General features: G+C 46.2%; 1 protein-coding gene across 1 annotated transcript in view; it reads left to right on the top strand.

The window, feature by feature from the left end:
- Positions 1-221: 221 nt before the first annotated feature.
- Positions 222-17410, top strand: part of TRIM71 (tripartite motif containing 71) — an 87783-nt gene continuing 70594 nt past the window's right edge. The window contains exon 1 of the mRNA XM_069088579.1: positions 222-1215. Within this exon, the coding sequence (XP_068944680.1) occupies positions 388-1215 (828 nt within the window). The 5' untranslated portion in view covers positions 222-387. The remainder of the gene's footprint in view (positions 1216-17410) is intronic.

Below are 17410 nucleotides of genomic sequence, written 5' to 3'. Positions count from 1 at the left end.
TCCTCCTCCTCCTCCCCCCTCCTCTCGTTTCGGTGGCAAATGGCTTCGTATCCCGACCCGGATTTCCAGCTCTGCCCCCAGTGCAAGATGTGCGGTCCGCTGGCTCCCGTCTCCAACTCGTCCACGTCGCCACCGTCCTCGCAGACCTCCAACTCGGCCGGGGGCGGGGGCGGGGCCGGGGGCGGGGGCGGCCCGGCCTCTGCCTCCTCCTCCTCCTCCTCCTCGGCCTCGCGGAGGCAGCACGTCCTGCCCTGTCTCCACGCCTTCTGCCGCCAGTGTCTGGAGGCGCAGAGACACCCGGCGGCGGCGGGCGGGCCGCCCGGGGAGCCCCTCCACTCGCGCTGCCCCATCTGCGACCAGAAAGTGGTGCTCTGCGACTCGTCGGGCATGGACGCGCTGCCCTCCTCCAACTTCCTCCTGAGCAACCTGCTGGACGTGGTGGTGGCGGCTGAGGAGACGCCGCCGCCCAAGAACAACGGCCGCGGGGTGGTGGTGGTGGGCGGCGGCGGCGGGAGCGGCGGGAGCGGCGGCAACGGAGGCGGCGGCGGCGGCGGCGGGAGCGGCAACAACCGCCATCACCACCATCACCATCACCACCACCACCCCCGTGCGCCCCCGCAGCCGCCGCCGCCGCAGCCGCCGCCCTCGGCAGGCTCCCCGCTGCAGCCGCCGCAGCCGCCGCCCTCCTCCTCCTCCTCCTCCTCTTCCTCCTCCTCCTCTTCCTCCTCGCAGCCGCCGCCTTCCTCCTCCTCCTCCTCCTCTGCCCAGCAGCAGCCGGCGGCGGCGGCGGCGGCGGCGGCGGCGGCGGCGGCCCAGCACCCGCACCGGGAGCACGCGCAGCGCGCCCCGTCCGCCCCGTCCTTGTCGTCGTCCCCGTCGTCTTCCTCGCTGATGCTCCGGCGGCCGCACAGCCAGAGCGAGGCGCGCTGCAGCTCGTGCGACGAGGGCAACCCGGCCAGCTCGCGCTGCCTCGACTGCCAGGAGCACCTGTGCGACAACTGCGTCCGCGCGCACCAGCGGGTGCGCCTCACCAAAGACCATTACATCGAGCGCTTCGGCAGCCCCGCCGCCGCGGCCAGCAGCACGGCGGCGGCGGCGGCGGCGGCTGCGGCGGCGGCGCAGCTGGCGCTCGGCCAGACCTTCTCCGGCTCGCCCTTCTCCATCCTCTCGGTGTTCCCGGAGCGGCTCAGTTACTGCCAGCAGCACGACGACGAGGTGAGCGGGCGGGAGGGCCGTGGGGACCGCCACATGTGGAAGTCTTTGTAGCTGGCTGAGTCACCCGAATCGCGGCCGCGTTGTTAGTGGCATGACCTTGGGCGAGTCGGTTGTCCTTTCTGGACCTCAGTTTCCTCGCCTCTAAAAGCGGGTTTTCTACCGCGTATTAGCTAATGTCTGGTAGTTGGGGATCGTGGGTGTGTGTGTGTGTGTGTGCGTGTGCATGCATCCGTGCTCTGGAAAAATAGGGCCAGAGAGGGAGCCGAGGCCTGGGCTAGCTAGCATAGCAACGCTAGGACAGAAGGAAGGAGGGAACCCACCACCATGCTGCCCCATTGGCTTTTTAAATTTTATCCTGAGGGGGACTGGGCGTAGAAAGAGGCGAGGGGCTTGTGTTTTTTTACCTTCCTGTTAATGCAATTGCCTTCTCCCCACCAAAAGCCCCAAACTTGCCAAGTTTGAGCAAGCCCCGAGGTTCTCCACCCTGCACGATTGCCCTCAGCACCCACCCACGCTGGCCCCTCTCCCCCTCCCGAGGCCTTAATCTGCCTGAGAAGGGCACAGTTTCTCCTTGCACACGTGGAGCTGTCCACGTTTGCCTCGATTTGGGATTTATCTCGGAGAACCGGGGTGCCCCGTTAGGTCTCCAGCCCCTCTTCCCCCCAAGTATTTTTCTTGTCACTTGGGACCCGGGGCACCCTTGGAGCAGCTGGAAGGTGGGTTGCCCCGAAGCCCCAGAGTTAGGTGGCTGGCCGTTACTGCGGGGGAGGGGGTGAAGATGCATTTGTTGCTGAGACACGGTTTTCTTACCTGCCCCGGCACTCCCCACACACCTTGGTTGCCCTCGTGGAATAACCTGGGGCCTCTTCGCTTGACCCTAACTTTTGGAGGGTGGCTGGAATGCAGTTTAAGGGTCAGCAAGAAAATAAATCTCTTAATATGCCAGAATTAAAACGTGCATATGAAGGTCGAGAGAGAGAGAGACAGAGAGAGAGAGTGAGAGAGAGAGAGAGAGAGAGATGTAGTTACAAGTTTACTTCTCGTGATCTGCCTGGATAAATTAAAGTGAATTTTCCGAAGAGTGGAATATTGGGAGCTGTGCTAACCAGTCCGCTGTTTGGAAAAGACAAACTGGGGCTTGGGCTTTGGGTAGCTACTTTTACTAGTTCTTTTTGTGGGGGGGAGGGGTGGGGAACTTGGATTTATCCTTCTGTTTAATTCTGTGGACAAAGAGTTGAAATTCCAGCCCGCTTGTTCAGCCTCTCCCTTTAAGAATTAAACAAGTGAGTATTGCTCCCCACGAGGAATGGGAGAGTGAACATGTAGAAATCCCCACATGGTTTTCCCACTGAGTGGCTTATTTTTTTCACTGTTTGAAGAAAAGGATGAGGATTTCATTGAGAAAGGAAGGATTTCTGTTGGAACTTGAGAGAATTGACAAGCTCGAAATCGTAATTATTTTTAGAATCTTAAAAGCTTGGGATTTAGGGGCAAGTATATAAAAAAATTCATGGCACCTTGAGCCTGTGTGGGTCTCTCTTGGGAATTGGCATTTGTTGATCCTTCACCTGAATAGCCAGTTAACTTGGGTAGTGGGGGTTTTTTCCCCTGGTGGTTTTATTTTATTTTGTTGGATTGGACTGGGTGGGGAGTAGTTGATTTTTTTTTTCCAGTTAAGGATAGCAAATGAATTGTAGGCTAAAGGATGGTGGTAACCCATTGAAAATAGTTTGTGAAATAATTGGTTCTCAGGACAGCATCGTTTTATATGACTTGGATTTTTATTTGTGGCTTCCTCAGCCCCACCGCTTTTTTTTTTTTAATGAAATCTTCCTCTTTTTAATGAATGTTGAAAAAAAATTCTTCCAGGAGTTTATTTTTTATTTATGGAGTTATTTCGAAAAGATTTTTTTGGGTTAGCAGACTAAAAAACTTTGTATAAGAAGACTAATTTGTTTTTCATTTTTAAAATGTTTGTAGTGGTAGGGAGAAGGTTTAACCACTGTAGGCATCCTATGTGGAAAGAGGTCAGTCAGTTTCTTCCTTTAAAAGATTGTGATCATTTCAATTTCTCTTCTCTTAATACCTTCTTGTTTAGAAAGATGACCTTGTGTTGCTGCCTTCCCAGGTCTCAAAATAATTCATCAGATGCTTCAGGGCCCTCTGTTTATTTTATGGTGACTGACAGACACAGTTCAAGGATGTGCATCTGATTTTGGTGGGTTTATTCAGGCTTTCTCAAATGCTTTGCCATCAAAAGGAGAACTTTAGCTTAGCAAAAATTTGTCTCACTGAATGTTTCTGAACCTTTTCCCCATTCCAAAATAACCCTTTCCCTATGGGTCACACCTGGATATTTTCTGATCTTTCGGGAAGAATTTACAAAATGAATGAGGACTTGCTCAATTTTGGAAATACTGACTGCTAAAACCTCCCAAACAATTTTGTCTTGATTTAAGAAAAATATGAGGTATTCTGCTATAAGAAATAAAAAGGCTAAGCGCCTGAGCACCAGTCAATTTTGGGTTCAAACTCAGCCCTATCTCTGGCTGTGTGATCTGGGCCAAGTCCTTGGCCCCTTGAGTCAGACTTTATATTGCCAGAATACCTGCATTGGTAGGTAAGAAAAAGTGGTTTCCTTATCCTGAGTTTTCTCTAAGCAGTGAATCTCAGGGCTAGTCCCTTGTCCAAGCCTTTTTTTTTTTTTAAATCAGAAAGGAGAAGAGTCAAATTTGGATAATGTAGCAGACTGGGTGTTGCAGGAAGACTATCTGAGCACCTGAAAGAAATACATTGAATTTCTTGGGTCAGTTGGGAGAGCAGAGGGATGGCCTATTGCACAAGTGACTTGAAACAAAGTTTTTTGCATGGTCTGGGAGAGAGGACCAGGGCTCTCCATTTGGCCATTTGACTGGCTTGGCCTCAGAGCAATGGTGCCTCTCTTGGTAAATGGTCAGTTTTTGTCATTCCGACATGAAGTTTTAGGAACTCGGGGTACCCAACTTTGCTTCCCCTCCTGTCCTTTTTATGGCGCCTGACTGTTGGCTACCCTAGTGCCCGGGGGCCCTGGGCCCTAGCAAATAAAAGTCCTTTACATCTGGGGAAGAAATGAGGAAGGTTAATTAATGATCATCGAGGTGGATCAGCATTTCGTGGGGTGGGGGAAGGCTGAGGCTTTCCTGCCTTGTTTCCCAGCCCCCCTCCCCCCCAATCTGGAATGTGTCCTGTGTCTTGGTGATTATTTTGGAGGCAGCAGACCCTGGGCAGGGAAGGGGAAGACATTGTAGCCAGCTCTGCCTTTGTAGAGAGAGGCCGGAGCTGCTGCCCTTGAGGGGGTGGGGGCTCATTGTTTTTAAGAACTGCTGTCTTGGTCAGGAGAAACTTTGTAGCCAGGCTTGGCACCAGTTTGGGGAGAGAGGGTGACCTTTCTCTTGGACTGAACTGCAAAGAATTATAATTTTGCTCCCCCTTAGGCACACAGAGCCAGGGGAAATGTTTCTGGAAAAGGCCCAGTTGGGGTTGGGCTTGATCTTTAAGAATAAATACCTTTCCAGAAATGCAAACTCCAAGCAGATAGTTCCCTGGGAAACTCCCAAACGATGGCCTCCAAGATGGTCACCACTTGGCATTGCCTACAGTTTGGTTTCCAAGTGGGATTTTTGCCCTTCCCCCTACCCCACAACCTTTGGGCTTAAGTAGTAGAGATGTTCTACCTTTGGAAACCTCTGGAACCTGTCAGAAGTGCATAGAGCTCTGAGGGCATCTAGTCCAACCCCCCTACCCCTGTTTTATAGATAAGGTTAAATGACTTTTAAGTCAGGATTTGAATGCAGGCCCTGGGATTCCAAACAGCACTGTGATATTCCTCTGTGCTATCGCCATTAACACATGTCATCCAGGACCATAGATTTTAAAGCCAGAAAGAACCGGAGAGACATCACCAGGGGCCATGGTTTTCCAGTTTCAATTTGACAGACATTTATGAATCATCTCCTAGCCTCTGGAATGAGGGAATTGAGCCCCGAGAAATGGAGTTGACTTATTTCAGGTCCCATGCCAGGATTGAAAACCAAGCCCTGTGAGGGCAAGGCCAGATATTACTCTTTCTATAACCCCCATTTAGAGAGAAAGTATGTATCCACGACAGGGGTTCTTAACCTGGGGCCATGAACTGGGCCTGGCTTTTCCCTGATGTTTTGCTAATTATTTCATTGTAATTGCTTTTCTTTGTAATTCTTTGTATTTTCTTTGACACATTTAAAAATATGAATTTGGGGAGAGTTCTTGTTTATTTCTCTGGAAGTTCAGGCTTGGAGAATGGAGGTGGTTTTCAATGTTGTGTGCTTCTATGACATGATTGGGGCCTGATGGTCAAGTGGGCCACCATTTTCCAATCAATGGGTACTCCTCACATTTCCATTTAGTTAGTACTAGTGGCTATCAGAGCACCCTTTTGGGGCCATCTGAGTGCCAGGTTGGAGAAACCATTTTGCTCCCCTCAGGCACCAGTAGCTGAAATGGAGTGAGCCTGGGTGGGCCTGTCTTGTTGCCCCCTCCCATTACCGAACAGTTGTGATGCTCTGTGACTGACCCTGTGGGCTCTTTCTGGATGGTTATCCATAAAAGTATCGTTTTACAGGGTTCAAAACCAGACAGCCCTGACTGGATACTGGGGAGGGAGGAAAGTTCATTCTCGGGGCTGACCTAGCTCTGCTGTTAAGATGTTGGACTTGTGGTGAGCTTGTACTAAACAGTTACTCCTCAGCTAAGAAGGTCCCCCACTTTAATTCAAGTTTGTTGGGTGAACTCATTGGGCCCTAGTAAGATGACAGAGGCAGGCCTTCCACAGCCCATGGGGCTGGGGAGCAGGGCCTCTGTTTCTCATGGGTTAGTATGTATGAGCATGGTAGTAAACCAGATGGGGGGGGGCAGGGATCAGCTTTAAATGTCCAGCCTTTTGTGGCTACCTCAATAAAATCCATTAGAATAATCTCTAACCTCTAGGCTCTGATCTCCACCTGGAATGAGGGCCTTCCTAATTTAGGGAGCAGGTTATCTTGAACCACAGACCCCACTGGCAGTCTGTTGGAGCTTCCTCAGAGCTGTGTTTTAAATGCATCTAAACATACATAAGATTACAAAGGAAACCAGTTCTGTTGAAATAGTTATCCAAATATTTACAAAACAGGTTCACAGACCCCTGCCTCCTGAAAACAGTGAGGTTTAGGGGGTTCAAAAGAAATTACTTTGAAAATGAAGTTTTCATTGTGAGAGATGCTTGTGGGAATATATCCAATATTATAGTGGTTTTTGGTATTGAGGTATTTTTTACAGAAATTGCCAAGAGATTACTTCAAGGGGAAAATGGTTATTACCCCACAGATGTGTCCTATGTAGTCCTCTTTGTTTATAAAGTAAGTTTTACTTATTTATTTATTTTACTTTATAACATTCATTTCTAGATAATTATCCCTCCTGAAAAGGAGCCCTCTTCTATATAACAAAGACAGACCGTTGGGTAAAGCCATCTGATCAGTTAGGGTCTGTGACATTCTTCCTCCATTTCTCCCTCTCCATCTCCTCAGGTCCAATTACAAACAATTAACCTAGATTTTGATTTCATTTTCCTGGAGTCAGCCTGGGTACTTCTTCCATTCGGCTGCCTTCCTTTGGACATTACTTCATAGGAGTTCCTCTGAATGCCTCAGACTTTTTGTTTCCTATGGTAAAATAATAAGTTTCCCCTTCTCGGACCACAATTTGCTTTCTTCCTTTTTGCGATTGATGGGTACCCACATCACTTACCTTTTTTCTGCTTCTCCCGTGTTTTTGTTATTTCTGTGTTGCTGAATTAGATATACAAGCTACCTTGTGTTTTGTCACCTAATTTTTGGAAGCCATCTATCTTGTTTTTATATTGCTTTTATTTCTGAATATGCCACTGCCAGCCTCTACCTTTTTCTCATAACAAAGATTTTTTTTTAGTGGTTCAGCAAAGTGCTCGAACCATATATGCAGTATGCAGTAGTCCTAGGCTCTCTGGGAAGGAGAGGGAGTTGCCAGGAGTTTTTCCCTGGGGCTAAGCTTAGTCTTGTTACACAGTATCTAGTTGTCTTTTATTCTTTCCTCTCTAATTTATGGTCTTATTTTTTTCATTTTGCATCAGTTCATGTGGTTTTCCTAGGCTTTAACACATCTATTTAGAATTGGATGTTTTCTTGATAAGCAGTAATATTTGATAACATTCCTGAACACACTTTATTTGGCTCTTCCTCTCACGGATGGGCCACCCTGAGTTAGGGACACTTGGGAAAGCATCCGATTGTGTCCCCTCAAAATACAGCTAATTTGTAATTTGTAATCTGTAATTTGAATTGCCAAATAGGATAGAAATATGAATAGAAGAAGTTGTTGTGCCTGGCCTTGGAGATGACTGTGACTCACATATTACCTTGAAGTTAGCTTTAAATAAAATGAAATAAAATTAATTAGGAATCAAAGAAAAAGTCTTTTCCATTCAAAGGTAGATTTTTAGTTTACTAAGTAACGAGGTCCTTTGAGCTTAATAAGCTGGTAAGATTGGTATTTTTTTCCTTTACATAAAAAAGCCTCATTAGAATTTGTTAGCCATAAAAATGATTAGAAAGCTGTGGGTCTCCCCCTCTGCCCCGAAGCAGAGTGGCTTCCCAGGGTGGGCATTGGGGGAAGGGCTCAGTTTTCCCGAATTTTCATATAATTTACTTCCTTCCCCAAAGACCTGGGCAGGTGTGGCCTTCTCATTCTTACCGCACTTTCCTCTACATTGCGATGCCAGGCCTTTTGGAATATGATGCCACAGCAAAGGCTGGATTGGCGTGCCCTCCCAGGCCCTTAACCAGCTCTCAAGGTGATGATCTAAGTGAACCACGAAAGATTGATTGCATGGGATGGTGGATTGTGAGAACTATAGGGATGCTTAAGAATCTGAAACCCAGCCATGAAAAGGAACATGTTCGGTCACGCGTGGGTCCTTTATCCTGTCAGTTGAGTGCCTTGGACAACCCCTTCGGAGTGTAAGGTGGTACAAGCTAAAGGAAGCTTCCTCACCTGGAGTTGCCTATACCTACAGGTCTCTTGCAAAAAAGTGAACCTCGTAGATACCTAGATGATAAAAAAGGAAACTGAGTCAGCGGCTTAGGCTCTTTCCCCAGATATCCTCTGTGTTTCTGAATTCTAAAGAATTCCTTTAATTAGGTTATTTCTGAGAGAATGCTTAGTATTCCATAATTCCTCTCCCTTTGTAGCTCTGTCTACACCCCCTCAGGCACTGGATTGACTGGATCAATGGAAGCCAGCTCTTGCTGACCGACCATCTTGATGGACAAACTGGTTTGTTTGGATGAACTGGCTAATAAAATAAAACTGGGGGTGCGGGGAGAGACTGTAGTAATAGTGTTTGACTTGCAAAGATGTATCTTGTTAAACCCTGGTCCTTCTTGTCTCCATTTAAAACCTCTAATGACTGTCATAGACCTGGAAATTGGGGATCAGGACCTGATTTGGAGGAGCTGGACAGGAGCAGCCCATCTCCCTGGGAGAGAGAGACACGCCGGGTTTCTTTCTGTTTTCTCTGTAGCTCCTTTGACCTTGTTTTGGATTTGAGCTTTGGGTCCTAGCTCTGATCAGCCTATCAGTTTCTTCCTTATTATTCCACTGACTGGATGTTCTCTTTCAGATGAAGCTCTCTCTCTCCATGCCCTCTGCCAGTAGCTGTGATTTCGTAATGGCGTGATAGAATTTATTGCTAACCAAGATAATTAATAAAATGGATAACGAAGATCTTGTGTCTGTTGCTACTGGGACCATTTGCCTGGCATTTCCTGGCACGCTCCTGATTCAGACACAGTGTATATGGAAGGAAGCTGTGGGAAAGGAGTATCGTTTGTCTGGTCATTTGTCCCAATTTTTGGTTTGGAGAATATGGCTGCTGTATCTACAGACCCACTGGTCTTTGTGCGTCTCTTTCTGGATTCCCCAAATTAGGCACAAAGATTGGCTCGTGGGCTTTTGACTTCATAAAGGAACTCTGGAATTTTGCAGTCAATTTCTAGATTAAAATTTTTTTTAATGTTGATTATTCATCTGGTTTACAAAGAAAGATTATATTCATAAGTTCAGAATTCACTGAGTGCTGTACAAGGCATCAAGGAAGGTGCTGGGTGGGGGGAGATAGATAAATGACAGGGTTAATATTCTCTTCTCCAAAGATTGGAATATTTTTCTTTTTAAAGATTTAAGTATTTTTTTTAAATGACATAATGGTTTTTTTTTTTTGATTAGCGAATTCTAAGGATCATTTTGGAGAGGAGGGGAAATGTCACTTCCTCTGGTGAAAGGGGTGGGAATTGGAGGTTTCTTCTGGTAATTAGCCGGTATTCCTTGGCCCAGAAGGGAATAATAACAATTATAATAGCTAGCTTTTATAGCATATTAAGGGCTGCAAAGAGCTTTAGAAATGCTTATCTCATTTGGTCCTCACAACAAGCTTGTGAGGTAGGTAGGAAACTAAGACAAGCCAATGAAGTGACTTGCCCAGGATCACACAGCCAGTAAGTATCTGAGGCTGAATTTGAATTCAGATCCATTGTGAAAAGTCTTTCCTTCCATGGGAAGATGATTCAGTTCATTTAAGTGGACTGGCAGCCAAATCCCTTAGCTGGTCACTGTCAGACCTTGATCTGGCCATCCAAAGCTGAGAGTTGAACATTCCTTTGTGGCTCCCACAAATTACATTGTACTCTCTGTAACTAACATGCTGCTGGAGAACCTTTCCCTTTTGGTGCCCTGTACCTGGCTAAGCAAGACCCAGGTGTTGGGTTGAATCTGGTTGTCTGTCCTTCCCGGGGCTTACTGGACAGATCTTGTTTTATCCCGAGTCATTATGAGGATTATTAGACCTGTTTTATAGATGAGACAGAGGCCCACGTAACCAAGACTTAACCTGGCTGCCAGAACCCTTCTTTCCACCAAACTTATCCTCTGTCCATTGAGCATCATACTATTAACTGGTCTTCCTAATTTAATGAAGATTCCTGGCTTCAGTCAGAAGCTAAATCTAGCTAAAACTAGATATTTTTTCTGGCTGTGTGTTAGATCAGTCTTAATTCTTGTATGTTTTCACAAAATCATTGCCTGGAATCTGTGTGAAAAGTTGTTTTCTGGTAAGTCCGGTAAATGGCCCGTCCCAGCTGGCTCACGTGGTATTTGGGGACCTTGGGTGCTGGGGATAGGAGCTGTGATCTACCATGGATAAGGTACCTGGTGGCATCTGAGATGTGGCCAGACCATGTTCTGGACCCAGCAGCTGTCTCGCCTTAGGGCAGAGGTCCCTAAAATCCCTTTAGCTTGAAAATTCTGTTATTCTAAGCATGTATGCATCTGTTTGGGAGCCAGAAACATCTAAGAAAATGGTTTGTTTCCAACCCATGGAGCTTAGGAACAAAATTACACTCATGTGGGTAATCTGAAGGATTTTTTTTCCTTTTTTTTTTTTGGAGGGGGAAGGTAGGGCAATTGGGGTTAAGTGACTTGCCCAAGGTCACATGGCTAGTTTTTTGTGTTAAGTGTCTGAAGCCAAATTTGAACTCCTCCTGACTCCAGGGCTGATGCTCTTTTCACTGTGCCACCTAGCCGCCCCCTGAAGGATTTTTCTAAAATCTGGGGAGGCCTTGTATATACTCCCTGAAGGTGGCCCTTCTAGCCTCCATTCATGTCTGGCTCCATGTTTACTCTCTTGTGTGACCTTGGGCTGGTGTGCCTTCTTTGACCTCAGTTTTCCTCATTTGTAAAAGGCACATAATCTGATCAGCCTTGCAGCTCCAGACCAGTGATCCAATACAAGGCAAAACTAGTATTTACGAAATGCTTACCATGCACCAGGCACAGTGCTCATACAAAGATGGGCCTTGCCCTTCTGGTAACTGGTACTCAAATGGGGGGAATGAGAGATGATGGTGGCCAGACCAAAGTTTATTAGGTCAATGGGTAACCTCTGCAAAAGTGCCCAGAAGAAACTGAGTCTGTGGCTCTTGGGCAAAATTCGAATTTCTCAAGTTGCTTTTGGAATGCTGGGGCCTGCTGGCTTTCAGGCTTTTGAGTCAGTTGCTTCTGAGAAAGCCTGTTTGGAAGGTGCTGCAGACTCATGAACCGAGTTCAGATCCCACTTAGACACTTAGCTGTGTGGCCCTAGAAAAGTCACTTAAATTCTGGCATCCCTTTATCTGGGAAATGGGGACAATGATAGGAATCTACCTCCCACATGGGGTGCTGGTGAGGAAAGCCCTTTGTAAACCTTAAAAGCCCTAGAGAAATGTGAGCCTTCCTTGGGAAGACAGAGCCAGGGACTGGCCTTGGAATTTAGAAGGCAGGCCTTTGTGTGTATGAGGAGAGAAGAAAGACATGCTCTTAACTGGCCTTGACTCTGCTCGCATTTCAGAGATGGGCATCTGAATGTTGTGTGATCATCAGATCCAAGGGCAAGGGCTAGGAAAGGATCTCAGAAGCCATCCAGGCTAACCTTTTATTTTTTACATTTGAGGAAACTGAGGCCGAGGGACTAGGCAGCATCATATAAGTAATAAATAGTGATCAGGATTCAAATCCAGAACCTTGGATTTCCCGGGTACCATACTGCACTTGAGAATGCATCAGACCTCAACATCCCAGCCTTCAGACTTTGGGATTTGGGCCAGGGACATTTCTCTCTCTGTTCTCCCTTTCTTCCCCCCTCCTCCCTTTTCCTCAAACTTTATTTGAAATGAACTTTTGCCATTGCTGATTGAGGAGGAAGAGGAGTTTAAATAGGGATTTCAAATAGAAGTGACCAAAGTGTGAGTGAATGAGTGTGTGTATCTGTCTGTGTGTGTGTGTGTGGGGGGGGTTGGAGGGGTTAATGGGGGTGAGGCAGGGCTGTCTCTGCCAGGCAGGTAATAGAGAAACCTACCTGAAGATAGAAAGAGGTCTCTTTGTTGGGGCTCTTTAAGCAATCAAATTGATTGTTGAACTAAGTCAGCTGTCCTCAGGAAATAAATCCTGCCAGAAAGGCGAGAGAAGCCATTTGCCAATGTGGCCAATTATAGCTAATCGATCCTGGCTGGGTTTATTTCTGGGTAGCAAACAGCTTGCTGTAATTTGGGGATGTGCCCCCAAAGCCACAGAACTGTGTGTTGGATCGCTACCAGGCTTGTGCCCCAGGGAGCTCAGAGAAAGGACCCAGGAACCAGGATGGTAAGAAGCTTTTGTCCTTGTTCTGGCAAAGTCCTGACGATGAAGGGAATCCCCATTACTTGGAGACTGGCCCCAACAAATTATGGTGTATGAATACGGCAGAGTGCTGTTGTGCCCGAAGAAGTTGGGAAAGGGATGATTGATTTCAAAGAAACTTAGGGAGCCTCTGTCCCCTGGTTCAGAGTGAGGTGAGCAGAACAGCAACACTTTATATTCAATGACAGCAGCTTTGAGGGACATAAGGAGATGCCTCTAGATCCAGGGCAGGAGCCTTCGGGCCTTGAGGCCCTCAACAATTCAGCAGATCCATGATGAGGTTTGCTACCCTTCCCCTGACAAAGAAGGTGGTGGTGTTGAATGAGGTGCACAGGGCCATCCTGAACACCACCCTTGGGGGAATCTGGTTTGCTTGACTCTGTATTTGTTACAAGCTTTTGTTTTTAATGGGGAAGAGGTGGGACAGAGAGAACAAATGGCTGCTGGGAAGGAGAATTGCTGCCAGTAGCCAGGACTTGACTTTTAGCCACAGAGTGGGAGGCAGACAGCTTGGGCAGTTTGAGGAATGGTGCTCAAAGGAGTTTTGTAAGTATACGCGAGCATGCTCACTCGGGAGTAGGCCCAGGGAGCTGGGCTCAGGTAAGCTTTGTTTGGGCTTTGGGGTTATTAAAAGGAAACTAAAGTCTCCTTTTTCTCCCCCTTTTCTCATCTCTGTGTCATGGGTTATTCAGGTTTTATATCCCCATTTTACAGATGAGGAAAACGAAGGTACAGAGAAGTGATTTGAGTTGCTTAACAGTTGACTCTGTCAGAGGCTTTGCTTGACTCCCAGATCATTTTGTGTATGTTTATAGAAGAAGTCTCTTACTAAGAAAGTAGTTTGTGGTAGGATGTAGTGAATATTATTTTGGCTGGAGTATTTTGATTTGTTTAAATGTGCACATCCCTCAAAGTGGCTTGGTTGTATTGGTTAACAGATGGGAAGGTAGTATTGCATTCAGCTGGCCCATGATAAATGCATTCAGGTGTATTGGCTAAAATTCCTCATAATTCTGTATGCAGACGCGATGGAGAACCATGAATAGACTTCTAACAATTGGAAATAATACAAAGTGTGTCTATCCGTATCTCTATCTATCATCGATCTGTCTCTATGGGTATGGTATGTATGTGTATCTCTGTAGGTGTATATGTATGTCTCTGGTAGGCCTACACCCCGCAGAGGTCCAAGAAAGAAGAGTGTGTTCAACGTGTAGAAAAATGGAGCAGCCCTTTTTATGGTGGCAAAAAGCTGGGAACTAAAGGGATACCCATCAGTGGATCAGGGGCTGCTGAGTAAGTGATGGATGGTCTCTGAATGTGATGGAGTCAGTCTGCTTATGGTGCAAGAAATGAGGAAAGACATGGAAAGATTTGCATGAACTGATACAGAGGGAAGTGAGCAGAACCAGGATGGTTGATGCTGTTCCATCTGTGCTCTAAAAATGGACCATAAATGGATGATGAATAAAATAAGCCCGACCAGCAGAAGGATTTATGCCCAGTACTGTAGAAGCAGACAGCTTCAAATGCCTTAAGAACCATTGTCCAGGCGACGGCCATTCGTGATTCCAGAGGCGTGACAACAATGATACATGAGCCTGAGACCCCTTATAGGGAGAAGGGCTGAATTTAGGGGCAAAACAAGCCATACATTTTTTTTTTTATAGCCATTGAGAGAATTTGTTTTGTTTAATTGTTCATATTTGTCAAAGAAATTTGTTTCTTTTCCTCCCCCAGTGGGGCTGGGTGGGAGAGAGAGAAAATAGATTTCTGTTGATTAAAAAAAAAATAGGGGTGGGTGGGGAGGAGTTAGCTTTGCTGACTGGGTTTACGGTGTTCCGAGAGATCTCTCATGAGATGGGAGTTGTCTGGGAATGTGTGTAAGGTAAAAATAAAATACAACAACAGTCTTTATTAAAAAAAAAGCAACAAAAAGTACTTTGCTCTTTAGACTGAAAAATGGTTTCCACACAGCAATGATCTGTAATGGCTGACCTGTTTCTGCCCTCGGCACCCCGTTTGTTGCTTTGATCATCCATGTCTGTGTGTGTGATCTTTTTAGACCGTGGGAGGCAGCATGCATAGATTGTTTATGTCCTGTGTTCTTCCTTTACTCAATACAAAGGTTTCTGGTTTAGAGAAATACAGTAGAGTGAAGAGAGGAGTGGGCTGTGGACTTAAGTCAGTTTTGCTTAAAAACCTTGGTTTTCTCATCTGGGAAATGGGAATAATGCTCAGGCTTATGATCCAGTGAAATGTCTGTTACATTTCAGCTGTTTAGCATAGTTATTAAATTATAAAGAAAATCCTCCACATCTTAGTACAATTTTAAGCTTTAATAAATTTGGAAGTATAAATCCTGCAAACTATAAAAAAAATTATTTGGAAGGTTGTTCAAATTTACTTTACATTTATTTAGTTAAGTGAATTTTGAATGATCATTTTTTAATTTTAACAAGATTGGACATGCCACCTTTGTGCATTCTGGATGCCTCGAGGACTGGTGAGATGGTAGAGGATCCCTGTCTTCCTGCTTGGCCATCTTGGTCACCCAGTTCTCCCCATTAACAGCTTTTTTACTGGGGGTTACGTCGTCAACACTGTCACGGATGTATCAAAACCTCTCGTTCTTTGGATGAACCAGCGTAAAGCCAAGTTCACAGACTCATTAGTCTTTTCACTGAACAGCAACAGATAAAAGTATTAAGTGCCTAGTGTGCAACCCATGTATAGCAGAAGATGGTGCTTAGGTTAAATTTTAATAAGAAACCACCTCTTCTTAATCTCTTCTGTTAAGTCCGTACCATCAGAGTTTAAAAACTTTTCTGTGTGAGTTTTTCAAAATGTGTACAATTTATAAATTCTGAAGGTATTAAAGTTTAAGAAGCACCAAGACTTTGGGGGCTGTCCCATCTCTCTGTTAGGTCTCCTTGGAGCCATGTGGCAGACCTGTGGGGAGCTGCAACAGGTAGTCCCCCCCATTTTATCAGAGGAAACTGAAGTGGTCAAGTAGAGAGAAAAGTCCAGAAGAATGCTGGAAGGAGAATCAGGTGGTTCAATTGTTTCAGTCATGTCTGATTTTCCATGACCCCATTTTGGGCTTTCTTGGCAGAGATATGAGAGTGTTTTGCCATTTCCTTCTCCAGCTCATTTTACAGATGAGGAAACTGAGGCAAACAGGGTTAAGTGACTTGCCTAGGGTCACACAGCTAGTAAGTGTCTGAGGCCAGATTTGAACTTGGAAAGATGAGTCTTGATGATTCCAGGCACAGTATTCCATCCACTAAACCACCCAGCTGCCCATAGAATCAAAGGACCTGGATTCAAATCCTATCTCTTGACATGGTGGAGAGTGTGTAATCAGTACAAGCCTCCCTGGGCTTTATTTTCCCCTTTGGTAAAATGAGAGGTTGGACTGAATGTCCTCTCAGGTCTTCTAACTGCTGTGCTATCCCTAGTTACTCACTAGCTTTATTCACCTAACTCCCCAGCCTCAGTTTCCCCATCTGTAAAATGGAGGATAACAGTGACACTTAGTTCCCCGGGTTGTTTTGAGGGTCAAATTTACACAAACACACACTCCTCTCCTGACTTTCCAATTCTTGGTTCATGTTTCTTGTGGCATGGTAGTATCCCATTCCCCTGCTGTGCCCTTACACCAAGCCATTCAGACCATGTGTTAACCATTTGGGTGCTTTCTAGGTGTCTGAAATAGCACATGAAAACCCAACCAACATTTCTCAGGAGCCTTTCTCCCCATACTTTTGAGGTCTATTTCCAAGAATGGGGTTATTTTCTTAAATAAAGAATTTCTTCCCTCCTTCCTCTTGGGTACCACCAGGTTATTCCCAAAAAGAGTCTTTGTGGTGTGTGTTTGCACAAGAGGAATGAATGGAGCTGCTGTCCCCAAGCCCGCAGTTTGGGATTTTGTCTGGGGGTGACTGGAGGGCGGCATCTCTGCTTAGTGAGGTGAGGAGCCCTATTTCAAGGGACTTCTGTAGACATGCTCAGGCCCTTTGGTGGGCATTGGAGCTCGGTTGTTTGTTGTATTGAATACAATACTTAAGATAGTGCCATCCGGCCATCTGAGAGGCAGCGGGGTATATAGCAGAGGTGGCTTCAGGACCCCTTTACACCCTTAAAAATGAAGGCGGACTCCCTACCCTCAAGAACTTCCATCTTTATTACTTTGCATGGCTATTAGTAGTTAGCACAATAGAAGTGGATATATTTCAGCTTCATGAAACTGGCTTTTGACTTTGGATACCCAGGGGTTCCTGGACTACTTGTTGACAGCCGCGGGTATAGTGGACAGAGACCTGGCCTGGCAGCCAGCCAGACCGTGTCCTACAGGGACAAGCCAGGGTTCTTGTCTTGCTTGGGGTTCATTCTGGCTGGGGGACCTCTGCAAAGTCATGTTGTAATCCCTTGGTGCATGGGCAAGAGGTGTCCAACCCAGGGGCTGTAACACCCCCCACATTGTGGCCCTACGTGGATTAAAATAGAATACAGAAACATTTAGCAAAATACATAAGAACATGGGAGAAGACAGATAATGTTAATTTGTGGGTTTTGAAGCCAATATCCAACTTCTGAGGTTCCACAGTCAGCCATACTCTAGGCTGCCCTGAGACTCCTTATTTGTTCCAGGGCATTTCCTGTGCCATTCAGATCCCAGAACCAGGGGCCTTCTGGAGGGATTGGGACATTTTCTCCTTTGAGTTCCTAGAACTCTGTGGGGTGGGTACTTAGCCCCATTTTACAGATGAGTGATTGTCAGCCAGGAATAGAACCCATTCCTCAGTCATTTGGAATGAAAGTGTTATCCGAGGAGAAGCTGACTCTCTCAGACCTGACTTGTCATTTTTAAAAAAGAGACCTTCAAAAACAA

Source organism: Petaurus breviceps, unplaced genomic scaffold (genome assembly GCF_028583685.1).
Source record: "Petaurus breviceps papuanus isolate PSGF00001 unplaced genomic scaffold, PetGlider_PUasm1.0 185, whole genome shotgun sequence".
Classification (NCBI taxonomy): domain Eukaryota; kingdom Metazoa; phylum Chordata; class Mammalia; order Diprotodontia; family Petauridae; genus Petaurus; species Petaurus breviceps.
This window is presented reverse-complemented; position numbering and strand designations above follow the sequence as displayed.